The 27,924-nt window shown below is 37.0% G+C and overlaps 1 protein-coding gene across 1 annotated transcript in view; it reads left to right on the top strand.

Moving 5' to 3' along the window:
• LOC145985404 (aldehyde dehydrogenase family 16 member A1-like) overlaps window positions 1–21,513 on the top strand; it is a 29,200-nt gene extending 7,687 nt beyond the window's left edge. Inside the window, exons 3-11 of the mRNA XM_083119381.1 lie at window positions 154–332; window positions 4,625–4,781; window positions 7,918–8,078; window positions 8,513–8,610; window positions 9,131–9,328; window positions 13,522–13,755; window positions 14,836–14,935; window positions 16,731–17,004; window positions 20,638–21,513. Of these exons, the coding sequence (XP_082975507.1) occupies window positions 154–332; window positions 4,625–4,781; window positions 7,918–8,078; window positions 8,513–8,610; window positions 9,131–9,328; window positions 13,522–13,755; window positions 14,836–14,935; window positions 16,731–17,004; window positions 20,638–21,376 (2,140 nt within the window). The 3' untranslated portion in view covers window positions 21,377–21,513. The remainder of the gene's footprint in view (window positions 1–153; window positions 333–4,624; window positions 4,782–7,917; window positions 8,079–8,512; window positions 8,611–9,130; window positions 9,329–13,521; window positions 13,756–14,835; window positions 14,936–16,730; window positions 17,005–20,637) is intronic.
• The last annotated feature ends 6,411 nt before the right edge of the window (window positions 21,514–27,924 follow it).

The following is a 27,924-nucleotide window of genomic DNA, read 5'->3' as shown; positions in this document are numbered from 1 at the left end:
ATTGAAATTCACAGACCCTGACTCTAATAGAGCTGTTGCATTATGAAGTTTAGTTCTTTATGGATTTTAGAAATAGATAAGTACTTAATTTAGTAGAGCATATAAATGAAAATTATTGTGGATATTTTATGGTACATTGTAACTATCTTTCAGCATTGCACGGCATATACAGCAACACGTTTCTCTTCTTGTTCAAATGGAAGCTTTGAATCGTGGAGTGCAGATAAAGGATCCTAGAGAATGGGATGTACCTGCAGTTGTCAGGTGTTTCTACTACTATGCTGGATGGGCAGAATTACAAGAATCAGAATTTGACAACTGGGAACCATATGGTAAGTAGTCGCTCAAAATAATAATAATGGAACTGTTGTACTTTTAGTGTATATTTTCCCTTTACAGTGGATGTGTGTTTTTCATTGCCTATCAGTGGTTGATATCCAACTTTAAACTGAGAAATCAGTTCAGATTTCACGCTGCCCTCTTCACAGGTCATATTTTGTAGATTTACAACTACATTCTTGTTTTCTTTTCATTATCCACTAGTATGTGCAACCTGTTGAGGCCATAACCTCTGGATTTGTAATATTAACAAGCATGGAATATAGCACACACAAAAAAAAAAGTCATAAGTCATAAAGTCCACCACATAAAGTGTACATTTTTTACATTCAAATTTATGCATATTCACATTACTATGATATTTGCTTCATTTCTGCTGATATTAGGCCTAATGTGAAAATGACAGATTAATTGACACAGGAGCCCACAACTTTCTGTAGATTTTTTTGTTTCGGGAGGGGGCATAAAGTTGACTTAAATAGGCAAAAGAGAAAGATTGAATGTAGAATGCAGGAAAATGTAAACTTGGGATTCCACAAATATATTTCTTTGCACATTTTTACTTTTACCAAACCGAAAATATAGTAATGTTTGTGTTAATTAATCATTCATGTCAGGATCAGTTAAAAAATATTTTTATAAGAGTAGGTTTAAAGATTTCCAAATACATCTTTATTGGTAAATTTCTGATCATACAGTTTCTTTTTTTTTTTTCTAGTACAAACAAACCCATTGCAATCATCTGGTTGCATATATTAATGAACGAGGTAAATTAACCAATGAAATGTTGGACATTTAATATCACATTGGTAGAATATCTGTAGCAATTAGAGTTTAGTGCTTGTCCATCCCTAATAGCATATGGTTAGCAATGCCACCTTTAGTGAAAGTGGTCCTATGTTCAATTACTGGTGGGAGATCGAACTTGGCTTAGCATAGTGACGGCAATTGGGAAGCTATTCGAAAGCCAGAAAAGCAGTGGGAATGGTTCTGATGCACTGGTTGGTTGATTTGGTGTTTTAAGTCCACTTTATGCACAGTAAGGCTAATCTGGACTGGACCTACAGTTTAAAGTGGGATCCGAACCGCTTGGGCCTCTACGGGTATCGAACCCGGGACCCCTGGTTCTGATGCACTGACCCCAATTAAAAGTCACTTGGCAGGCCCTACCCTTCAGTGCACCAAGGAGTTCAGTTTTGTACAGATATTTTGCTGAGGCATGTAATATGACTTTCCTATTGTGGTATTTCGACATTTACTGCAAGCACAACAACATAAAACACCAGGAAACTGATTTATATGTAAATAGATATTTATGTATGTAGCTGAAATCGGATATTTTGTATTATCTTTGCACATCATGGCATATACACTCTAAAATTTCAGTTTTTATTTTCCATGTTTGTACATATATTAGGTTTTGACTCCTATATATTTTAGTTATTTTTACATTTTATTTCCATATTTCAGTACATTTCTCAACATATACTCCATATTCATGCAATAACTACAGTATATGTCTTCGTATGGCTGAAAGACTTGGGTGATTTTCTTGCGAATAACAGACAAAGTCCGAAGCGACTACAACAAATGAAAGGTTCCAATCTTTCTTTATACATATTTAGCACGTTTTTACTAGCAGAGGCATATTTTCTAGGCTACATGCAAAGCCCAGGCTTAGAAGACAAGAAAAATCTATCGGAAAATGTGTATAAGATTGTTCATTTTAAAATGATGATGATGGCGTTTCAGGAGTTTGCATGCTTATTTCTTTCAAGTTGTTACACTAATTTCTTATGAGTTGGCAATCTTGCCCATTTTCTTAAAGCACGCAAGGAGTCCCGTGAGTTTAGGATGGCAGTCTTCTAGCATGAATGCCATCTGTGTTGCGATTCCCTTGTTCCCAGCATGGAATCTTCCCAGGAACAGGAAATTTTGGAGCGAGGAAAGGGGAAGAGGTTTGCTTATGACAGGGAAACTTCCCCTCTGGGCCAAGCACACCAATCGCAGACAATTATGACAAGAGGGAGAGGCCATTGACCTCTTCAAACAACAGAGTACAAGCAGGGGTGATAGGAAGTTGGGGAGTTTGTTGGCTGTCCGATTATGGCTTATGCTTATGACCGCACCTAAAAAACACGAACTGACAAATGACAGGTACTCTGCTCTGTAGTGGAAACGTGTTGGGTTCATTTCCGTGATGTGTGGGACTTTTTTCTTTCAAGGCAGCTCACTGAGTAGTGTGGGAAGTGACTACGTGAATTGTATTTTTGTGAATGACATGTGCTGTGTTGTATGGTGAACTAGATTAATGACATAATTAATGAACAATTTACTCGGCTAACAGTATGAGGATAAGCTTCAAATCGTTGTTGAATTTTTGTTTTTAGTCCACTTTGTGCACAGAGAAAGGACTGAACACATAATTTAATGTGCGATCCGAACCACTGTGTGCATCCACCGGGTATCTAACCTAGGACCCCTCTGTTTCAAGGCAGCATCATTGCCACTATGCCAACTAGCAGGCCCCAAGCTTCAAATTGTGAAGATATGTAGGTCTCAGACTCTCAAAAAGGTATAAGGTAAATTTTATTATGTATTTTATCCTCGCATGTAGGCCTACATAAGTATTTCACAATATCACATCACTTCGAAATCCCAAAAAATGAACAAGAAGTCCCTTCCTCCCCACAATCAATTTTTGTCCATTCGAACATTATGATACAGTGAGGTAGTTCAGATTCTGTACCCAGTATATGCCACTGTTTACTACAAGGGTCGTTCAAGGTTGACCGGGATTTTCGTACGTAAAAAATTGATGATTAGCCGGATCATGATGAAACGTGCAGGTGACGTAATGTATTCCTTCGCGAGTAACTAGCGCCCGGCATGACGTATTTCGCGCATGCGCAGCAGTTGCAGCGAACATGGCGGCAAGCAGTGTGTCTGTGGCTGTGGAGCAGCGGTGTGTAATCAAATTTCTCGTGAAGGAGAAAGTGAAACCAGCTGAGATTTTCAGACGATTGCAAGCACAGTATGGTGAACAAACGATGTCGCGAACAAGAGTGTACGAATGGTGTGAGCAGTTTCGCGAAGGACGGGAGCTGGTGACAAATGAAGCGCATGGACACATTCGCCCGACTGCAGTCACACCAGTGAATATCGCACGTGTTGAGCAAATGATTCTTGAGAACCGGCGAGTAACAGTGCGGGATATTGCTGCCGAGGTGAATATCAGTGTCGGGAGTGTTGAGACAATCATTCACGACCACTTACGCTTCCGCAAAATCTGTGCAAGGTGGGTTCCCCGCCAGCTGACATTCGATCAGAAGTGGACATGCAGGACGGTCTGTGAACAGCTTCTGAATCGGTTTCGAGCAGAAGGTGATGAATTGTTGCAATCCATCATCACGTGTGATGAAACATGGTTGCACAATTCAACCCCAGAGACCAAAAGACGCAGCATGGAGTGGCGGCATAAAGGTTCCCCGCCCTCCAAGAAAAGCAAAATGCAGCCATCCGCTGGAAAGATCATGGCAAGTGTCTTCTGGGACATGAAGGGCGTTATCCATGTGGATTTTCTGGACAAAGGGAGCACGATTAATGCTCAGTATTACTCCACATTGTTGAGTGGTGCTGTACGAAAGTCCATTCGCAAGAAAAGACCTGGGATGTTGTCTGGAAATGTCATTCTTCTCCATGATAATGCCTGCCCTCACACGGCCAATGTGACAACAACAACTCTGGCCGACATGCGCTGGGAAGTTCTGCCCCATCCCCCCTACAGTCCGGATTTAGCCCCCAGTGATTATCATTTGTTTGCACCCCTTAAAGACCATCTGGGAGGGAAGAAATTCACAACAGACGAAGCACTGCGGAGCGATGTCCTCCAGTGGCTACAACAACAACAAGTTCTTTCTACGCCAAAGGAATTCGGGAGCTGCCAGAACGATGGCAACAGTGCCTCGGCGCGCACGGAGAATACTTTGAAAAACTGACATAGTTTGGTGTTTCTTCTGCTACCTATTTCCTCTGCAGAAATAAAAGTCCCGGTCAACCTTGAACGACCCTTGTACATATAAATCCTTTCCCTGTAAAACACAATGTCGACTTGGATGTATCTGTGAGTCTTCCATCATCAATTTCAGCTCATCACAGTTAGCCAAAAGTGGCAGATAAGCAATGCTAATTAACAGAAATAGTGTAGATTAACATGATGATCTGTCTTCCTTACAATTGCAAGAAGAGAAAATTAATTACATATCACTATGTTTGTATCTCTTAGGTATGGTTGCTGCTATAACTTCTGCTTCGTCACCTCTTGTGATGCTTGCATTGCAAGTTGCCCCTGCGCTAGCTGCAGGAAACACAGTTGTCATTAAACCTTCAAGAAGTACTTGTCTTCCCACTCTTGTACTGGCTGAGATTTGCTCTGAGGCTGGGTATGTATAACTTGATACAAGCATACTCTGATTAGGCACAATATACTGTCTAAAAATTTGCACTGTAACATATTTTTTCTTTCTACTGAAAAATCATAACCGCACATTCCTTCCTATTACAAGTAGTGACATTTCCTACTTGTGTCATCAAACTCATTAGACATAACACGTTTGTAAATCTTTGCTTTATACAGGGTCAACAGTCAAAGTAATATGTAGCAAGACAATAGCGTCTAGTGGCTAGAGGTAAAAATATGATTCAAAGAGGAAAATCGTCCAACTACGAGATCATATGTTTTTGTCACAAATATAGAGTTAGTAATCTTGGATCTGAGTCAGTGTAATATTTAGCCTTATATACTGGACCCTCTTTAAGTTCATCGAGTCCACTGATATGAGTGAGAAGTTTGTAAAATGTTTCCCCTTGTAAAAGGAAGGAATGTGTTGTTAGTTCTGTACATAAATCATCTTTGCCTTTTTTATTACAAGTATTATTAATACTCTAATATTTTAAATATACAAGATGTAAGAACGGCCCTTGTGGCCGAAACATGCCTGCTCTAATAAAGATGATTTTATTATTATTATTATTGATTAAAAATATGTTGAATCTAAGTGATAATTTTCAGCTAGTGTAACGATTTGTTGCAGTAAAATTAGCAAAAATCTTACAACTTCCAACTTCGTTGAAAAAAATAAATGCTCCGCTCAAAATTACGCGATGTATGATCGCTCATGATTTAATTCTCATGAGTTACGACAGATGGCTCCTATAATCACTCTCCAGTTATCGAATCGTAAAAAACCACGCCCCCAAAATCAACGGAAGGCGAGAGCGGCAGACAGGTGCAGCTAGAGGCAACAGTCGTGTATTGCGTTTGGTTCTGTCGACTACCTTTTTTGATACGCTGCATAATGCATCATCGGTAACGACACTTTGAACTTTGACGTTCTCTACCATGTTACATATAACACGCGATGAATTGCAAGTGCTTGTTTAAATATAATTCCGGAACATTTGTTGTAAAGGTGCTAAGCACTATTTCTTAAATTACGTTATTTGTTGGAATATGGACACGCGGATTGCGAAAAGGCCATTCGACAGTCTGCAATTACGAGTAATTTTTGGCAATGAAAAATGTTCTACGTCGGAATCCAAGCAAGGCGTACGTTGGTCAACGAGGATTTGACGATCAAAAAGTGAAGGAAGTTGTGCACCCCTTTTCCAGGACTACGAGAGTGGCAACATCCAAAATCAAGGTAGGAAACAGTGGATTTTGTTATATTAGTGGTGAATAGAAGTGCGACAGACAAAAAAGCACGAGTTTAATATTTGTGCCCGATACATGCGAGTTGCTTACGAAGTGCGCCATATTACAGAAATAAACCTTCCTTGTACAAAAATGTAAAAATTCACGCAATTGAGAACTGAATACGGCTTGTTGTAAAATAACTGTTCAACTCGATACTGCGTCGTCTGACCCTCACTTTAAATAGACAAAATAAAATCGCAAAATACGCGGATGCAAAAATTGGGTAGCATATTAGCTATTCTGCAATGTGCTTACATCAACATTTATATTAACGAGAACAACTGTTGGCATTTTTTTTGTAAGACACGTCGCAAAAGCATACATCAGGTAATCGCGACGAAGTTTCTCTAACGTAACTTCCCCTCACATTTCTCCTTTTTGGTCGTTTAGACTTGGTTAAAACTTTGTTTGTAATTGAATGAGGCAATGAAACACGTAATTTGGGAATGAGCATCTAAAGGGGTGAAACCTTTCTTATACGTACCAATAAGATTTTTGTAATTTCTTGGAGTCATTTGTCTTTTTCAAAAGGGGTGGGTTTTTTCCACATTTTTTGTGAACTTGTGATGACGAACAAATTGGTGGTTGTTTATTATTGAAGGTGTAAGAAGCGTTCTTTGATTAATGTAATGTAAAATGAAGGAAACTTAAAACTTGGACATAAATGCAAGTTAAAATAAATTGTATACCTTTGACTTAGTTTGATGCGTTGACCTTTTTTTTGAATTCGTTGTTGAGTTCATTGATTATTACTGGAAAAATTACGCTTAAAATCGTTGTAAATTGTTAGAATACCAAAAATGAGTTACACTATTGATATTAAATTGTTAAAATTGAATCTTTGACTTTTTGTTGATACAATTTACTAAAAGTACCTTCCTAATTCGTCGTGCGCTTATACTGACTATTATGCAAGAGTGTGTGTGATATAGTAGTTAGTGATTGGTAGATTTGTAAAAAGTTGTGTAGTAATAGTTTAGTGACATAATTTATTTTGCAGGGATTGCGCAACGCATTTTTGAAAACTTTATTGGGAATACGTTCTCCTCCCTTTGTATACTTTGTATAAATAAGGGTTTTGTGAATATCCTTGTGAAGACTGTTACACTCCCCTTCTCATAATCACTACCCCATATTTAGATTTTGTGACGTATGCCGAGGTGCGCATAATTTAGATCCAGGACTCTAGGAAATTGTTCGTAACAAAAACAGGGGCCCAGTTTACCCAATTGATAAAAGCACCCGGTAACTTGAACGTTACACTAGGAAAGGGGTAATGTATTTTTTTGCTGAGCTCAAAAACTGTTAAAACTTATTTATTGGAACTTTTTGCAGTCCAAGGTATGCTGTCAGCCCATACTTTTGTTGAGTGTAAGTATCATGGGAATTACTCAAACTACAGCATTTTCATCTGAAGTGGCTAGTGGCACACAAAAAATATATTACAACTCGCCAAGTTATGTGAAAATTGTGGTTCAACACAAGGTCACTCGCAGGATTTTTTTTCTCAGGGGAGCATCAGTGTTTAAAGTTGGAGAAATGTGGAGTAATGCTTTTCACTAGTTAAGATAATTCTCATAAAGCAACCTTACAACTAGGATAATTTGCATAGGCACATAATCTGCTGTCTTTCACAACGCCCCTTGTCCATGTTTTTACGCAAGAATTTCACCATTTGAATTGCTTTCCAGATATTTCTGCCCCCCCCCCCCCCCCAACTTTTTGCAGGTATCATTGGTTGAACCAAAGATCAAAGCTGTTTTGGAAATTCTGTGCTAATTGAAAATTGTATGCGTAAATAAATCTGTTTTGTTTTTCCCCAGACTTCCACCAGGTGTCTTGAATGTGATTTTAGGGTGCACAGAAGTTGGGAGGAAACTTATTGCAAATCCCAGTATAATGAAGATATCCTTCTGTGGAAACACTGCAACTGGAAAACTTGTTCGGAAAGAAACAGCAGGACTTGGAAAAAGTTTAAGTTTGTGTAAGTGTGTTTCTTTTATTTGTTATATGTTGTGTAAAATTTTTAAACTAGTGAAAAATGTGTTATTTCATGAAAAATTATTTAATTTACTTTCTTCTTTTTCTAATTACTAATGCATACATGCTTTTTATTAGCAGTACTTTACAGTGTGATTTATACTGCACAGAATGGTGTATGATCATAACTCTAGCATTCTGCCTTTCCAAGATACTTACATTTTCTTAGAGCAGTACATGATTTCAGATTTCAATTTGATGAATGCACTATTGATTTTTCAGAATTTAATAGCATTTTCATAGCTGTTCATGTAGCAGAAAATGTATTCAAAATGAAATACATGAAATGTGTAAGGAAAGTCAAATGCAATTTTGTAGTAGCTGGGTGATACAGTGTCTTATAATAACCATTTTCTCAAAGAATGTGGTTATTTGCAGTGCTTGGAGGGAAGACACCTTTGATAGTGTTCGACACTGCTGACTTGGATTCAGCGGTGGAAGCAGTGGTTGAAGGAGCATGGTTCAACCAGGGACAGGTTAGGATACTTGCTCTTTCAATGTATTTATGTGAGTGTGTCTCCATTTGTCAGAAATATTATTTTAACTACAATACACCATTTGTATCACTTACTTACTCTGAAAACTTCATTCCTGCACACTAACGAATAGGAGCAAATATTTATGAAGAATAAAATATCAAGATTTCTGTACAAAAACTGGGAAAAATTCAAAAATTATAAATGGCTTAAATAATGATTTTTCGGTCTAAAAATGGTAAATAAAAATCCTAAATTTAATTTGAAAATTATACTTATTACACGAAATAAACATTTCCTTTCTAACAGCACATTTATGTAGTTATCAGTGTGTTAAATTTATTCCGGTGGTGTAAAGGAGTCAGTCCACGTCTCAGATTTTTACAGCAGAATTAATTCTCAATGTCATGTGTCGCATTTTGCAGTTCATTTTGAATCATTTTGTAACAAAACATGGTAGGAAAATGTACCTTATGAGACTTGTCTATTTTATACATTTTTTTTATGTATTTCTGAGCAGGTTCCCTGGGCAATATCCCGGTTGCTTGTCCAACAGTCTGTGTACAGAAAATTTATTGAGAAACTTAAGCTCCGAATGAATAAGTTGAACAGTGGGAATGCATTTGATAAGCTTGCTGATGTAGGTGTGCCAGTTAAAAGGGAAGTTGTCGATTCAGTGTTTGAGAGGGCGACCAGAGCATTGAAGGAAGGAGCAGAGGTAAGAAATAGAAATAGGAAGCTTCTCATTGTGCACTAATTAATTGGAAGTGTTTAAAGAAACCAAAAATGTATATGGCACAATAAAATTTATATTATTTTTTTTAAATCCACGCTGTGTTGTAACCTGAACCTATCTAGTGAATGATTTAATTCTACCAAACCAAGTTACTTATCTGCATGATCTGCTTGTAAGCATTTGTTATAATATTAATAATTAAATAATGTTTAATTATTTTAAATCTTTGCAAGTTAGTTTTCACAATTATTTATTCTGTTGCAAATTTAAACATGTTTATTCTGTTTAAAATTATTGGAAAAACATGCAAATCTGGTAAGGTAACAACAATGTTAAGATATATTTTGGAATTAGGAACTAATTATAAGCAGGTGAAAGAATTGTTTCTCAAGTAGACTGGTCGAGAAGTCAACTCTGCGTTATTTTACTGGTGTTTGAGTTGAGCCAATTGACGTTGGCAGATGGAATAAGGACAGTTTGTATGTGCCCAAAAGGAACATATGTTCTCAAAACCAAATGCTCTGGTTTCCATTACTAACTTCACCATGGATGTTCCTTTGCAAGTATCCCTTTATCACATTCATGTAGTCGTCATTGTAGTGATTAGCCTAGACAGGCAGAAAAAACATGTGAATTTTACTTATTAAATATATTTCTGTAAATTCCCTACAATTAAATATGTATTCTGCTATGTTATTGTTTTTTATGAATATACAGAATTCACATACACTAATTTCCTAAAATAATTTTTTTAAATTCACAAGACAAAACCCATTGAAGTCATCTAGTTAAGTAGATGCTGGAATCATTCAGTGTCTTATTGCAACTCTATGATATTCCAAATTCAGAAAAATTACTTGTTTAGAATTTCCTCTTTGCAGCTGATCAGTGGTGATTCATTCATTTTGAGTTTTTGGACTTTTAACCACTGTGTTAAATCTTTAATTACCTACGTTTCTGAGGCTGGTTCTGGCTTTGTCTTCAGGGTAGTGTGTTATCTAATAATTCATAGTTTATTAGAATAGAATTTCTTCTAGAGCATTCAAGTAGATTTTCATATTCATGTTGAGGGGAATAAACAACCCGGTTGATAATATAAGACGTAAGCGAGTTACTAAAGATATATCCGCGAAACTTACTTGTAAATGTTCTATTAATTTCGGTGGCCTCTGCCGCCATCCACTTGGGAACTCGATGCTTCACTGTTAGGTTGACTTCCGGTTCCTGATGTTTTTTTCCTTGACTACCGCTAAGGGTGCTGGTGTAGCCATTTAGTCTGCTGCGCGTGATGGGTTTGAGCTGTTGCAATAGCGGGAGCCAAACATGACGAGTCTGACCGCTGTCGATATTCAGCTCGTGCGGAAAGTTCATAATCGTATGCGTCTCTTTGATTTTGGTGTCGATTAGGGTGTGTGATGTGTGCCTAACTGAAACTTTTTGGATCCTGTATTTATTAAACTTGAGGTGCCTTGCTAGTCCTTTGTTGGGTTGGGATTTTTTTTGCATCCGCTAAGTGCTGTTGTATACGCTTGTTGACAGATCTGATTGATCTGCCAATGTACTCACCTGGTCATCATATATACCTGGGTTGTCTAGTGGGGAAAGGAATGATATCTTGTGTTTACTTAGGGCACTGGCTATTTTGTTACTCTGTTTTATGTCATATTGTTTCAAGGTCTTGGCTAGACGGTTGGATGTAGTCCCACAAGCACCCAAATATGAGGGTCACTATTTATATTTTGAGCCTAACAATGAAAAAACAGGAATTTGGCATTGAAAACTGCTTTATTGTTTTTCGAAGTATTCTCCTTTATGGTCAATACACTTTTGCATTCGTTCGAACCATTTGTCAAAGCAGTTTTTCCAATCTTCTTGAGACACCTCCATAATATGGTTTTTGAACGCATCAACGGCATCTTCCGCCAATGAAAATCGTTGTCCACGCAATTTATTCTTGACATTTGGGAACAAGAAGAAGTCATTGGGTGCCAAATCAGGACTGTACAGCAGATGACCCATCAATTCGATTTTTTGACTGTTCATAAAGTCGGTTGTTAGATGAGATGTGTGACAGCTGGCATTGTCTTGATGAAGAATGATCCGACGGCGTTTGTTTGTTTTCCGTATTTGACCGAAGACCTCTGGCAAACAAATTGTTGTGTACCATTCAGAGTTGACCGTTCTACGTTCCTCTAAAGGCACAGTTGCCACATGACCAGTTTTCCCGAAAAAACAGGCGACCATTTGTTTCGATGTGCTTCGAGCGCGAACAACTTTTGTTGGATTGGGTTCATCTTGAAACACCCATACAGTCGACTGCTGTTTACGTTCCGGCTCATATGCATATATCCATGATTCGTCACCTGTTACAATCTTATATACGTCTTTTGAAGCACCACGATTGTATTTATTGAGCATTTGTTTGCACCAATTGATGCGAGCGTCTTTTTGAGTTTTTGTCAAATTGTGTGGGATCCAACGAGAACATACCTTTCTCACAGCTAAATGATCATGTAATATTTCATATATGCTGGTGGAACTAATGCCTATGGTTGCCTCAATCTCACAGTATGTCACATGACGATCTTGCAGTATTAGGTTTTGCACAGCATCAATGTTTTCTTGAACAACAACTGATTTTGGACGACCTTCGCGAATCTCGTCGGTGAGCGAATGGCGGCCACGATTAAATTCGTTATACCAGCGTTTCACAGTGGCCAAGGATGGGGCTTCATCGCCAAATGTGGAAGTAAGTTGATCGATGCACTCTTGTCTTGATAATCCACGTCGAAAATCGTAAAACATCATCGCACGAAAATGTTCACGAGTTAATTCCATTTTATTGTTGCCGCGCAATCTCCAAGGCAACATAAACAACACAAATGAAACTATTGACAAAACATTTGAAGTAGGTTATGGTCAATAATGCCAGACGATTCCGTGCAAACGTCAAATCGTGCCTAACTTCAATCAGTGTTGCCAAGGCTCAAAATATAAATAGTGGCCCTCGTATCAATCTCTCTTCCACATAGTACACCCTGAACTGCATTTTTGCAGACTAATGAGGCTCTGTCATCTGGACTCAGTATAATCCTCTGTTGTGTCTTGTCCATATATGTTTGTCATTATTAGGGCTTGGAAGTTGAAGACCTATAAATTGCCAAAAAAAAGACCTAAAAACGGAAAAAAGGACGTATAAATGTGATACTAATTAATTAATAATTTCAGTTTTAATTATATATTTAATGAATAAAAAAATACAAAATTCTGGTGGTATGGAACACACAGTGCGAAAAAACTGAAAGCTTCAAAATAAGAGGACGTTGCCACTTACAGCGCGACCTTCCAGACAAGTTACGGTTAAAGGACCTTGTACTGTACCTGCTTCAGTCATCCAAAAATGTTTTTCTTTCGTTTCAGGGATGGTTCAAATATATTTCTTTCTGTCTTTTTTTTTATTTCTTTACTATAGAAAGTGTGTTTAAGAGGTGGTGAACTGATGATGATTCGAATTGAGAATGGGCAGTAAAAACGTAGTCGAATGAAGGTGAAGTTGCAAAAAAAAAGCCGTTAAGACCTTAAAAAAGGCTAAAAAAGGACCAATAAGCCAAAAAACTTTGAAAAAGGCAAGAAAGGACAAATAAAACCCACCTTTTTCTGGCCTACAATGACCAAAAATGAACATATATTATGTTGGGCCTCGTCTTCGGACACTAGGGAAAAAAAGGATTTTTCCTCAACTTCCGAGCCCGAGTGATTGTCCTCTCATCAATTTCATCTTATTCATCCTCATCTTCACAATTAGCCAAAAGTGAAATACATTAATGCAATCAAGCAACCAACCTTGTGTGTCTCATGCATCCTGCTCAACTCATCTGATGAACTTTGAAGGTCACAGGTTCTAATCCTGGTCGAGACCTTGTGCTTGTCTCATCATCAGTTTCATTGGGCCATAATTCATCCTCAATATCACCCAGGAAGTATAGAAGCAATGTAAAATAACCAAATGGAAATAGGAGTTTAAATATTGTGCATAAAAATGAACATGTGCTAGAAATATCAATAAAACAAAGTAAATGTATGACATTATTTTGTGCTCAAAACATGTAAAATGCACAAACATGCAGTATTCCACGCTACATTTTCTGAGTTGTCTTTCTTTATATTTGTTAAAGGTCCACCAAGTTGGCTCGCGATTGGAGAATTATCTTCAGCCAACATTGATATCAGGGATCCAGATGGAAACCAAACTTATAGAGGACGACGGAGTGCTGCCTCTAATAGTTGCTGCACCTTTTCGAACTGCCAAGGAAGCCATTGCCCTTGCCAACAACACCTGCTATGGAATGGCTGCTAGTGTGTGGACAGAAAATAATTCCCTTGCCATTGAAGTTGCCAAACAGTTGCAGGTAGGTAGTCAGATTATTTTCATAACAACACCAGCTGACCGCGCGAGTCCAGTTAGTGAGCCTACCAACAGTCCAGAGCGCGACCAACAGTGATAGCGATAGGTGCTGGGTAGAGATGATGCCAGCGGCTCGTTTGTTGATTAGCTGCTCCGGGACTTATGACTCGCTCCAAAGCTGCCAATGCAAAACAGCTAGAGATGTTACGAAAGTAATCTGACTCTAGCAGTGAACCATAGGTAAATATGATGGATAGGAAAAAAAATGTTGCAAGCAAGAGTTGAATGAAATTTTTATTTATTTTTTAAATCCAATTATAATAATGGCATGTGGTTGTATTGAGTAAATTTATTTGAAGTTTTTACTGCGTGGTGCAATACCACTTTCAGGTCTTAAATTTTGCCTTGTTTACCTGCCTTTCCAAAGTGGACCATTCTGTCTGGGTCAACACCAAAAATGCTGGTTCCCAAGAAGGATAAAACTGGGAACACCTTATGTTTACCTCACTTGGCAATAATCAGTCACTCTCTACACCTCCCTTATTACCTCCAAACTAATGGACACAATTCTGTGAAATTTGACATGGACATACATTGGTACTTGAGAAACACTGATATGGAAGGACACAAGTGTGGCATTGCCCTGCACGAATTGAAGGCCAATTACAAATACTTACCATAGCATGGAGAGGCATGTTGCCTCAATGCTGATGGCAATAACTTTCAACACTCCCTACGAGGTCATCATGTTTCTCGTACAAGCCATAGCCATATCAAATTGCACTGAATTACGTTCAGGGGCCGAGAGCATGTGAAACACCCTGTATTATAGATTCTGCGGTAGCATAATTATTAGCATTCTTTTTTTTTTTTGTAAGAGGAACCTTAGATTCAATTCCTGAGTGGGACCTGTTTAAATGAAAAGCAGTTGATTCCCCAGTGTGGAATTTGTGCACTATTGTATCATGTTTCTTATTATCAATCTACAAATATTGAAGTTTTGTGTAAATTAATTTTCTACAAGATTTATTTGCTCTGAACTCTTGAATTTTTTCTCTTGCATGTTTTGTTACTTCATCCATAGGTGGGAACTGTGTGGATTAATAGTCATAATATTGTGGATGCTGGAGCAGAATTTGGAGGATGGAAGCAGAGTGGTTTGGGATGCTTTGGTGGCAAGCAAGGTACTTTTATCTTGATTTTCATTTCTGTAGTAATGTATCTTCATGCAAAATCTATAACAAAGGGGGAATTTTGGTACTTGCATGTTTTTAATCTGTGGTTGTTTTTTTTTAAATGCAGTATGTCCATAAAATCATGGTGTACTTTTTTTTCATCAAATTTCTTTAATTATGCATACCACCATCTCAAACATAAAATAAATTAAAGAAACTCGTTCAGTTTTTGTTAACATGTTTATGTCCCTTTTTGTGGCTTCCTTTGTTGTCCTGTAGATATCGAAGTGGTACACCATTGCAATATGCCTTAGAGTCATGATGGGGTTTTCGTTTCATTGAACATCAAACCAGAATTAAATAAAGTGGCCCTGTAAAACAACAGCAAGTGCGTAATTTAGGGCTGAGCTGATAACAATGTTAATGTATTAGTATCGGTTGGAATGAATTTACCAAAACTTTTCTTCTGTTGTTTTTATCTTTTGTGGAGTCTAATTAATCTGGAAATTATGCAAAATGTGAAGTTTTCATTTATTTTGCACCAGCATCATGGGAAAGAATTGATTTTGTATTTCCACAATTGGAATGTATTTAACACTTTCTCTGGTGTGGGCGTGTTTTCACGCCCAGACACATTGCCTACAGGGTGGACTAAAAGTTCACAAACTAGTCCATGTTCCACAGGGTGAGAAGAAAAAGGGTGCAGCTATGATAAAATGTTGTGTGTGCTTGAAACGTGGCATTAGAAGAGAGACAAGTGTTATGTGTTCAAAGTTGTGGTGTAGCACTTTGTAAAATTTCATGTTTCCGTGATTATCACACAAAGCAAAATTACTAACTACTAAAATTGCTAAAATGCTAAAACTATTCCATTATAAATATATGCTTTCATTGATCCTCTACTGATATTTACACTTTGTATAACAAAATATTTCATCTTTGTTGCTGTTGCCAAACAAAAAGAATAAATATATATTTTAGGTTAATTTTGTTTAAATTGCCTGCCAAGATAAAGCAAGTTGGTAATCTTGCCACCAGGGAAAGAGTTAAGAGGTTTTCGACATTCATGTATTTGTCAATATTTTATCAGTTTGGGTATTTTGCACCGGTAATCTGTGAAAAAATGGATTTTGTAATTAAGTAACAGCTATTTTAATATTACTATGTAATTCTTGATTATTTTATATCAAAACAGTAGTAAATTGATTCATATAATAGCAGTGAAATACTTACATATTAATCAGTATCAATGAGAATCGATAACATTATCAGCATTGGTGTTGGTTCAAAGTGGCATCAGTTCAGCTTTAATGTAATACATATTCCTACAGTATTAATATAATTAATATGTCATAGTGGTTAAGCACAGCATGCTATGATGCTGGGGTCCCAGGTTTGAATTCCAGCCTTGGCATGTATGCTCTTTGTGAGTGCCCCTTCATCACTTTCATCATACTATCACTCCTCTTCTTCATCGTGATTAGCCAAGAGTGGCAGAAAAGCAACACTAAATAACAAATTGAATCAAATAAGCTAAGTTATTGTAAGCTTATTACTTTTGCTGCTTTCATCTTTTATTATTACTATTGATGGTAGATATAAATGCTCTATGGGATATCAATGATGTCCCTAAAGAAAATAAGGTCCCATATTATTTTGTTTTTCTCATGTTGATTTGTTTCATTGTAAAAATTTCTACTTACGGTATCTGAAATTTTAAATAAATAAGTGAAATGCTTCAGAAATTAAGGAGCAATGCTGGGGAAATGCCATTAAATATTTATTTATTTTCCTTATTTTCTAGGGCTCTTTGAGTACATGAAACCAGAAGAATATAAGAAAGTACAACTTTCACATGAGAAGATTAATTTTGAGAGCTTTAAGACTGCTGCTGTGGCCGATGGACTATCTCCAAATGAGCTTGCACAAAATGCCAGTGAAGAGGGAAAGAACATAAAAGTTGACCACACGTACAAGCTGTATTATGGTGGAGCCCAGAAAAGGCCCGACGGGAATGCTTCAAGACTCATAAAAGATTTCCAAGGAAAAAATTTTGCTCTTGTTGGTGATGGGAACAGGTAAGTGTCAGTGCTTACTTGTCTGGTTGTGTTAAAATACGTTTTGGAATCTGTATATTGAGCAGATTGCTAAGTTAAGATCTAGGCACGACCTCTGATTGAAGCACAATTTTCTCTAACTTTTTCATTGTTTAATATATGTAATTCTTGTGTCGTGACAGCAGCATCTTTACTAACAATGATGCAAACTCAATTCAGTGACCTGGATCCTTAACCTTTCCATTGGCCGAGCTCTTATTTCATAATGTCTTGGGTCAAAGTTAAGCGTTGCTTTTTATCATATGTTCAATAACACATCACAAGTCAGAAATAATCAAGGTTTGTCACTTTCGCAAAATCTTGTTGGGTGTCTCAATGCTATGTGTGCGACTTCTGATTTATCACCTCCTTTTGCATTGTGAACTGTTAGCTAAAATATTAACCACAGAGTGAGTTTAGCATCCCTGCCTGAGCATGGGTGTTTTCGTGAGTGTCCCTTCATCAATTTCATCATATCGTCACTCATCTTCATTGTTGCGATCAGCCAAAAGTGACAGAAAAGCAATATAAAATAGCCTAATTCAACCAATCAGTGAATCAAACAACCACTGCTTGCCTAATTTTAGGTTTTTCAGCTATTTTTAGTGTCTATGCCAAACTTTATAAAACAGCAGTAACTTTAAAAAATGGTAGCACAGTTGGTTGAGGATGAGCACTGTACTCTCTCTTCACTGGATGGTTGTTAAACATCCTGACAGCAGCTAAAAGCCACACTTCCCTCATCAATAGGCACTTAACAAATCCTAAAGCTTCATGGGGTAGCTAGAGAATCAGTTGCATAATGTTTATATTTCATTTTGCAATGAAAAAATAATTCAGGTCTGTTCCATGCTCATCCCTTGGCCAAAGGAGTGATAAAAGGAATTTAGTTCAATGTTGCAATTGCCTCTCTCAGCCTATCAGAGGTATGTTAAATAATAAATGTCTTTGACTTAGTTTGTTTTATTGGTTTTTCTGGCAAATACACTCTGTAAAAAAAAAAAAAATAGCATCACTGTATTCTTATTACGGATGTTGGCAATTATGAGTTTCGCATGCATCTCTCCTGCTCAACTTGAAATCAATTGATTGAAGCATTGGTCTGGTATCACTGTGTAGTGTGGTGTTATTCTTTTGTTGATTTAGTGTTTGGAGTGTCCGCTAGAGGGTGTTGCAATCAGTTACTGCTGCAAGGCTTTGTAATCAATTGTCAGGAATCTGTAAAACGATTGTTAGTAGTGCAAATTGTGACGTGTTTTATGTTGCAAACTACATGTTCATTATTGACAGTTTGGATACGTTGTCATATTTGTGAAGTGTTCTGGTGATGTGTAGTGTATTTGAGCGTGTTTTCTCGAAAAAAAAAAATGGGCAGAAAGTGACATTTCACCACGTAAGCAAGGAATGGTTCTTGCTTTGCATATGGATGGTCATTCTCAGAGAGGAATTGGTCGACAACTTCAAATGCATCAATCCACAGTTAGCCGCTGCCTGCAAAAGCAACAAGAACATGGAAAATCATCACTGAGAAGTCACTGTGGCAGAAAGAAAGACATCACCTCGACTGGATCGTATGATAAAGGACATGGCACTGAAGAACAGAGGAATGAATTCATGCCAAATTGCACATAAACTTCAAAATGAGGTGGGAGTTAATCTTACTCATGCTACTGTACTATCCCGACTAAAGAAACAGGGTGTTTCTAAACACGTCCCACGTAAAAAACCCAGACTAACTGACGCACATGCAAAAGCTAGACGTGAGTTTGTCACACGTTGTGTCGCATGGAATGATACAGATTGGGAACATGTGATATTTTCTGATGAAAAACGATTTAAATTGCTGGGGAAGGACAGCTCAGTTAAACTGTGGATGCGGAAGGGAGAAGAACTTGCAAAATCTTGTATTTTAGAAACTCAAAAGTTTTGTGGCAGTGTTATGATTCGGGCATGTTTCTTTGCAAAAGGGATTGGCAGGATGCATATTTGCGCAGGGACCGTTAAGGCTGATCAATATCTGGAAATCCTGAATCGGAAAGTTCTACAAACTGCAGGAGATCATTTTTCTGGACAGAATTTGGACTACTTTATTTTTCAAGACGATAATGCAACCTGTCACCGTGCTTAGGTGGTGAATAACTGGTTTCATGATATGAATATTGAAAGACTTCGGTGGCCGCCCAACTCTCCAGACATGAATCCTATAGAAAACCTGTGGGCTATGATGTGCAAAAAAACTTGGTAATCAGACGTACAGGTCAAAAGAGGAACTTATGGCAGCAATTGTACATGTTTGGAATGAAATTGAGGTCAAATATTGTCAAAATCTCATTCATAGCATGCCTCGAAGGTTGGAAGCACTTAGGAAGGCCAGGGGTGGCCGCACTAAGTACTAGTCAATGTATTTACTTACTATCATTACAAATTGACATTTCATGATGCATTTAAAACCTTTGTTTAATCTTTTTACTTGAAAAAATTGTCTTTGTGCGAAAACGTTCCGCAAGCTATATTTGCATTAATTTTGTTATTAGTTCTGTAAAGTGCATTATGTACGTAACTATGACTTAAATAATAAAAATATATTGTACAGATATAGTGTTTTATATAATTGTTAGGAAAACAAATCGACAAGTCAAATTAAATCAATAAAACAACTGATAATTCATGAGCGAAATGCTGACGACCAAAAATAATGAAGTGATGCTAATTTTTTTTTTTACAGAGTGTAGTTCTCTTTTACACAAGCGTTCAACTGTTTCAACAGTCTTCATCAGGTGAATAACATCGAAAAGATGAATACTAGATGGTCACAGGTTAGATTTGATATTTCTTCTTTTTCCTTGTTATTCCATATTCAGAAGGGCCTACCTGATGGCACAGTGGTAGCGTCGTCACCTTGTAATAAAGGGGTCCCAGGTTCGAAACCAGGTGAAGGCACATAGTGGTTTGTGTCCCACTTTAAACTGTAGGTCCAGTCCCGATTAACCTTACTGTGCATAAAGTGGACTTAAGACACCAAGTAAATCAACTCAAGCCATATCCAGAAATAGAGTTTAATGTCTTATGTGTTGTTTGTGTTAGTTGAAATAAGACCTTATGGATGAGGTATTACGCTTTGCAAGATTAAGGGAAAACTGGAAATAATTTATTATTTCAGGTGTGGCATCCTCATCCATGAGCACATACATGGAGCCCCAGTGGTCTAATCAGTAGGGTGTCTGACTGCCAAGTTGGAGACCCTGGTTCAATTCCGGGGGTGGGTGATCTAAGATGGGAATTTTTATGGCCTGTCCCCATATAAAGCAACTCTGTGGCTCACCCAACCTCAAATCGATGAGTACCTGGGAGCTACTTGTTGGGGGGGGGGGGTAAAAGTGGGTGGAGCATGTTGCTGATCACATTACCTCCAAAATGGCAGAGTTTGAGAATATGTGGGGCCCTACCCCCATATCCCCTAAATGTGCCTTCATGGCACAAGAAACTAAGAATCATGATTTGCAAAGCTATATTGTTTTATGGGTTGAAAATACACAAGTTTGTAAACTTCAGTAATGATTACTATTGCAGAGTATCTCTGTGGGTGTTGTTTGTTTATTATTGCAATTATTTCAGAAAAGATATTCGGAATGCTGTGGAGGCAGCTCAGAAGGCACTAGGAGGATGGGCAAAACGCAGTGGGCACAATCGAGCACAGTTGCTGTTTTATCTAGCTGAAAATCTAGATATTCGACAAAATGAGTTTGCCCAGTTGCTAAGGAAGCTCGTGGGCTGCTCGGAGACCGAAGCTGAAGACGAAGTGAATTCTTCCGTACAGTGCCTCTTTCACTGGGCATCGTGCTGTGACAAGTTTCCTGGTAGTGCTCCAAGTACCCAGTTTTATAGTTCCGTCATTTTGTCACTGGAACCCCTTGGTGTAATTGGCATAGCTTGCCCCGATAGCAACCCTTTGCTCAGCTTTCTGTCCTTGCTTGCACCAGCAGTTTGTTTCGGAAATACAGTTGTGATGATACCGAGTGAGAAATGGCCAATCTTAGCATTGAATGTTGGTCAGATTTTGGATACGTCAGATTTCCCAGGTGGTGTGGTAAACTTGGTGACGGGCGGTAGAGATCATTTGACGACCACCTTAGTTCAGCACCAGGATGTGCAAGCGGTGTGGTATTTTGGAAGCATTCAGGGATCAGCATATGTAGAATTTGCATCTTCTGATAACCTAAAGAAAACGTGGGTGAATTACAGTAGGGAGAGAGACTGGAAGAAAAACAATAGAGTTCATAGGCAGGAAATAATTTCCCATTGCACAAAATGCAAAACTATTTGGGCTTCAATGGGCGAGATTTTTGCAAACTAAATGCTCTAAAAATCAATGAACTCTATGGGTATACGAGTATAATGTGTCATTATTGTTGAAAACCTAATTCTTGTGTAAAATTGAGTTTATTTTTTATATTGAATGGGTGCATATATCAGGTCAATAAAATAAGTATGGTAACATATTTTTGAAAATAGAAAATTGTAATAGATCTGTTCACCAATATATCATATTCCTCTTAATCAGCATTTTAGTCGTAATATTGTTCATATAAACTAATGCCATGGCTGCACTAGGCTAGTTATGCTGCACAGGGAAAAAATGCTTTGAAATTACATGGGAGTGGCCATGTTTAGCTGTTGCATACATATATTGATGGAAAAATTATACTGCACATGTACTCTACTCCATGGAACTCGAGCGATTCGTAGAAAAAATCTGAAATGCTTGCTACATGTGGAACAAGTCATTGCAAGAATAATAGTATTTAGTTGGGTTGAACCAATTCCCACTACAATCTTGGCCATTGTAGGAAATTAAGAGTTCAGAATATTTATAAATTTTAGTACATAAGTTTTCCAATGAAACTATACCTTATCTACTAGTTTTACTCGAAGAGATCCATAAGTTAATGTGTGTGATAATCAAAATATAATATTTCGGTTAATCATAAAATTCAGGTTTCTACACGTTACTGGTGAAAAATAAATGAAAATGGGTGTTCTTTGCGAAGTGTCCCTTCATCCTCATCATGATAGCCAAAAATGGCAGAAAAGCAACGCTAAATAACATAAATAAATCAAATATCGCAAACTGTGATAATGTAGTGAACGTAGCATGCCTTCCTAGCATTGTAAGCATAGCTAGCTAGAATAACATCTGGTATGACTACAGCGTTCCTGTGGGTCTCATAGTAGGTGCAATAATGTTAAGGATTTAACAATGTTAATAAGGTTAAAAGGTTCTATAACCACTTCTAGGAACAAGAACATAGTTACTTATTTGATGTAGTGATGTAAGTGGTATTTGAAAATTTTTCACATTGCTATATATTTGAAGGATTAATGTGATCACCACAAATGAGAAAATGTCAATTTTTTACTTGTGGATTTTATAAACTTTCAACACTTAATTTACATTTTTCAAAAAGTATATGCAATTACAATTGTTGCTTATGCATCTAACTGCTTATAACAAAGAATTTGCAATAGTATATAAGTTTATACATACAAGGCATTTTTCTTATTCAAAATTGACAATTGCTTGAGAGAGTGAATCATGAAGCAGCCAATGTTTAGGTACTATATGCAATCTAGTACTAGGTGGGATAAAGTTAAGTTTTCATTTTTAAAAAATCTAACTCGAAATATATTAGCCAGTGGCGTACGGTGGCATTTAGACTAGGGTACGCAAGAGAAATACATTAGTGAAATCCTTAGTGGATAATTTTCCCAAACTTTTAAAACAATACTAGTGGCTGTATAAAATGCATTCATATGAAAAAAAAAAAAAAAAAAAAAAAAAAGAGATTTTTGCCGCATTTTTTGGTATGTTAAAGGAAGCAGAATTTAAGCTTCCTTTATGCACACTAAAGCTGATTGAAGTTAGTTGAATTGAAATGGGATCTAATTCAGGATTTTTTTATATAAAGATATAACCTTAAAACGCTACCGGAGAGATTCAGATGTAACACGATATTTTATATACCTGCTTCGCGAATATATTCTCAAAAAACGTGCAGTTCAACAATTCAACCTTGATTAGTTTCTTCATGCAGCGCGATGCACATTGAACGGGAACGAAAGGAAAGACAAATGTTTAAATAAGTAATATCTTAGTTAAGGGTTGAGGAAGAAATACACACATAAGTAAGTTTTTCCTGAAAATGCCTAACATGCTGCTTACCATTCTTCGTAACTCCTCCTGCCGGAGACAAGTCCTTCAATTCAGGAACGGGCTTTCCATTTCGGATTATTTCCACTTTCTTTTCATAAATATATGACGAAAAAACCCTCTCCAGATCGTCATGAACAACTCCCGATTCCATATTATTTCTATTTCACCTCTTCACCGCACTGACAAAACAATATTAAGAACGAAACACTGCAAATTTCACATGCAAGACGGAAGAAACAAAAAACGTCAACCTCTCGCAATAACAAGTGTCTCCTCCCTCGAAATAGCCACTCACATTTGCAGATGAATGGATCAGGGTTGTCAGTCGACGAGATATTTTGTAGAATGAAGAAATTACGGACTCTCGTAGAAAATGCATCAGAATAGAATGGTATTAATCCAAACACACTTCAAAAGCTCAAATAAATGTTGGGCAGGGTTCGAAGTCCTGAGGGGGGAGGGAGGGATTTCCCCCCACCAATAATCTTGGCCTCGAAAATCCAAACACCAAAATTTCCCGGGGGGAGGGAGAGTTTTTGTTATAACAATGAAAGATGAAGGATAATATTAAAAACATACACTACCTCTTCAAGAGATCTTTAACAGATCCACACCAATAGCAAAATATGCACAATAGAAGTAAAACAAGAATGAAAGACAAATATAAATATGATGTTAATAGAAAAACTATTGCATATTAAAACGATTCCAACTATTTTTGTAATTTATTGACATCTTTAACCAGTTAGTAAATGAATTAGTTTGCTACTTTTTAAATATCTGATGTATATAAAAGTAACAAATTGATTTCTTTCTATGTATTTATTAATAATGCATTTTTAAATATTTAGAAATTCATTATTTTTTTTATATTGAATGACATTATAAATATGTATATCATAATAATAATATGTATATATGTACAATATGCACGCGTGTGTGTAGATTGAGATATCCCACCAATATGATTTTCCACCCTTATGTTCGGCACAATAGAACGTCCATTGACATAACTTTGCAACGTAAGGGAGCGGGGGTACATTCGAATCCCATAGTAAGCATCGTGTTTATGTTTCTTTCTTTCGTTCATTTATATCGTCGGGTCAACAGTCAACACCCATCCTTATCATAAGCTGAAATGCAAAGTGACACGAATACAATTTTGATCTCTAGAATGAGAAAGACAGATAATGAGAATGGTGTGAAACATGCAATTTGTCCATATAATTTCCCTCTGACACATTGACATGACGACGCCGAAAAGGGTTTCAGGTAAAACGCAATGCTCAGTCGATCACTCCATTTCCCTCACCTCCCGATAAACATTTTCTTGCCTTCCGCTCCGATTTATGTCAATAATAAATTTTTATAACGCATAATAAAATAAAACAAGCGTGTCTGTCCAATGTTAGTAAACTAAACATTAAAGAAAAAAATATATGTTGACTACTACCAACACTGCAGACGCTGCCAAAATCTTAGGTACCCTGGCTTCTTAGAACCATGTGCTTTGAACAGGAAAATGCAGCGTGGGACGAGCACGGGAAGACCCAAACATATGTTGGGGGCTGATCGGAGCCAATGGGGATTGCCCTCCGAATTTCTAGGGTACCCAACAGAGGCAGCAGTTTTTGCTCGTGGAAATCGGCAGAAGCCACGGTGGATGGGGTGGGTGCGGGCAACACCGAAGGCACAATCGGGATCATTCGGCAGACGTTCGGGACTGCCTGGAGGGCCAGGCTACTCGGGCAAGGCAGCAGCGTTCTCGTACGGAAGATAGAATTTCTGGCAGTGGAAGGGGTTTCGGAGAGACGATAGTTGAATTTTCATGCTCCGAGAAGGTGGGGAAAATTTTTTTTTTTCTTACGGTGTTGTGGGTACGCAGTGAGTACCTTGCGTACCCAGAATGCACGCCGCTGACTATGGCCTTCTAGCTGATCTATGCTGAAGAAAACAGGGTATGATTTGTAACTGTAGTTTCTGAGGGTATTACACTTTTGTCGGAGCAGCACACAATTTCAAATATTATGCGGGAAAAAGCCTCGACATATAAAGGGTTAAAGAAACAAACAGTTCTGTAATATTGGAAAGAAGAGAATTCAGCCACCTGTAAGTACACCATCTCTCATCAGTATTTATGTGAATGGTTATGGAAGAGTTTCATCCTCATCATCACCAGGTATACATAAATTTGGAGGATATGGGAACAAAAAAAAAATATGGCAAATTAAAATGCTACAAATAAGTGCCTTTTTTATGTATTTTTCTCTTTTATATACAAACTCAACAAAGTAGATCATCACTCAGCACAACCAAATGTTAAGTGTGTATTGCACAACAATCCCAATATTGCAAGATGGTTTCGCAAAACTATACATTTTTATAAAAATCGACTAGACATGTTATACCAACTATATTTTGATTAATCTGTAACTACCAATTTTTATGGAAAAATAATTTTTAACATTTGTACAAACATTCATATACACAAGTGAGAATATGGTAATCACAGCTGAAACTGTAACAATTTTGTTCATACTACTACATTTACCTCTTTTAATGACAATTTACAGTAAAAAAAAAAAAAAAAACACACACACAAAATTAAGATTTCATTAACATCAATCCATTGTATTAAATGCATTTTGACAAAACTGGTTACCAAATAAGCTGCCACCACTTTTAACAGTCCTAAGTTGTTTTTACACTAGACCAAAAATAATTTAAAAAATGTTGTTTACGATCTCATTGAAATAAACTTACAATGTATTAACTGCACATAAATGTTTGATGAATATCATTAACAAAATACTTCACAGAACTACTAAAAGTGTGGAGATTCTATGTGGACATTAATAATCACAAAAGCTATGTTATAAATACATGATGGCCAAAAAGAATATTCACTTTGCTATGAGCATTTTATTACCACTGTGTGAACCTATTTTTCAGTCATCATGCAAATCAGCTTGTTTACTAAACTGTAAATTAGTTATGTTCAATCAGCTCTTTTAATAAAATGAGAACATACAGGACTTCAATATCAACAAATTACTAAAATATGAAGTTCTACCAATAAAAAATGCAACTTGTTAACTCAATGTAAACGAGGTAGCAGACTTCAATCTCCCATGAGCATATCCAATGCTTGTGCTATTGAGAAATACTGACAAGGGGGGAAAAAATATTTTGCCTGTTGCAATTCGATCAGTACTGTAGTTCTTCAATATGTGTATCTGTTTTTTTCCTTAGTTTATTTAGTTAAAATTTATAAATCTCCAGTTACGTAAATGTTCAACTCTGTTGTTAAATATACAGGGTGTCTACAAATGATTGAAGCGGTTTCACTATGTTACTGTACATATATTATTGAACATATTGTGAAGTAACTTTACAGTTTTGTGACATATTACAAGTATTAGATATGTTTCCCCTTTGTGATTCTGCAAACATCAACTCTATAATCAAGTTCTTCCCAAACGCAATGCAACATGTTCCTATCAACTCGATCAAAACCACTAATGATACGAGTCCACAGTTCTGCTAGAACACTCGGTAATGGAGGCACAAACACTAAATCCTTCACATAACCCTCCCCCCCTCAAGTCACATGGAGTTAAGTCAGGGGAGCGTGAGGCAATAACAGCAGTTGATCATTTCCACGAGTGATCCAACGGTTTGACACATCATCACCTTGTAATAAAGGGGTCCTGGGTTCAATACCCGGTGGAGACACATAGTGGTTTAGATCCCACTTTAAACTGCAGGTCCAGTCCCAATTAGCCTTACTGTACATAAAGTAGAATTAAAACACCAACTCAATCAACCATCGGTTTAACACTCCAGTGGCTTAAGGATTCGTGGACATCGTGATGGAACTAGGGTGGAGCACCATCCAACTGGTGGGATAAAGTTCTCACTGTCTGTTCCTAACTGTGGCACAAGCCAATTTTCTAACATGTCAAGATACCCATATCCTGTAATGATTGTTCGCTGAAGAAGAAGGTGCCGTAAACTCTAAATTTTGAGTTTCGGAAAGTCATGAATATGCTCAACTACACCACGGGGAACAGAAGACCCCCACAACTTGTAACGTGTCACAATACTTGTTGAGTTTCTCTACAAAACTGCAAAGTTACTTTGTGATACGTTCAATAATACATGTACAGTAACATCATGAAACTGTTTCAATTATTTGTAGACAACCTGTATTTAAAACAATAAAAATATATTAAGCGAGCAGAGATCCTAATCTTATGTGATATATATGTTGTGCATTCACAAACAGATTGGAAGTATATGTAGAACATCCTATATAACACTCAATAATTGTCCACAGTAATAGCCATTCGAATTGATGAGTAATCAACTTCCGAAAGCATATTTAGAGAGCAAATTATTTCTTATAAGTTTCATGGATGTAACAGTAACATGAGACCTTAGTTTAACTTAACTGAATAAATAACACTTTCATATTTTTCACTTCACATGCAGATTACTGAATTTCATTGTCAAAATATTGAACACAAGCTATATTAATTTTATGTTAAGAACTACTTTCAACCTAACAAAAGTTGCAACAATCAAAAATATAACAAAAAATAAATAAATATTTATTAATTTTAGAACATGAACATATATACACATACATACTATACATTTAAAAATCACACATTACATGTATGGCTGAG

The sequence above is a fragment of the Lepisma saccharinum genome, chromosome 3 (assembly GCF_977018435.1).
Source record: "Lepisma saccharinum chromosome 3, izLepSacc3.1, whole genome shotgun sequence".
Lineage (NCBI taxonomy): Eukaryota > Metazoa > Arthropoda > Insecta > Zygentoma > Lepismatidae > Lepisma > Lepisma saccharinum.
Note: the sequence above shows the minus strand (reverse complement) of the source record. Positions and strands in the feature narration are given on the sequence as shown.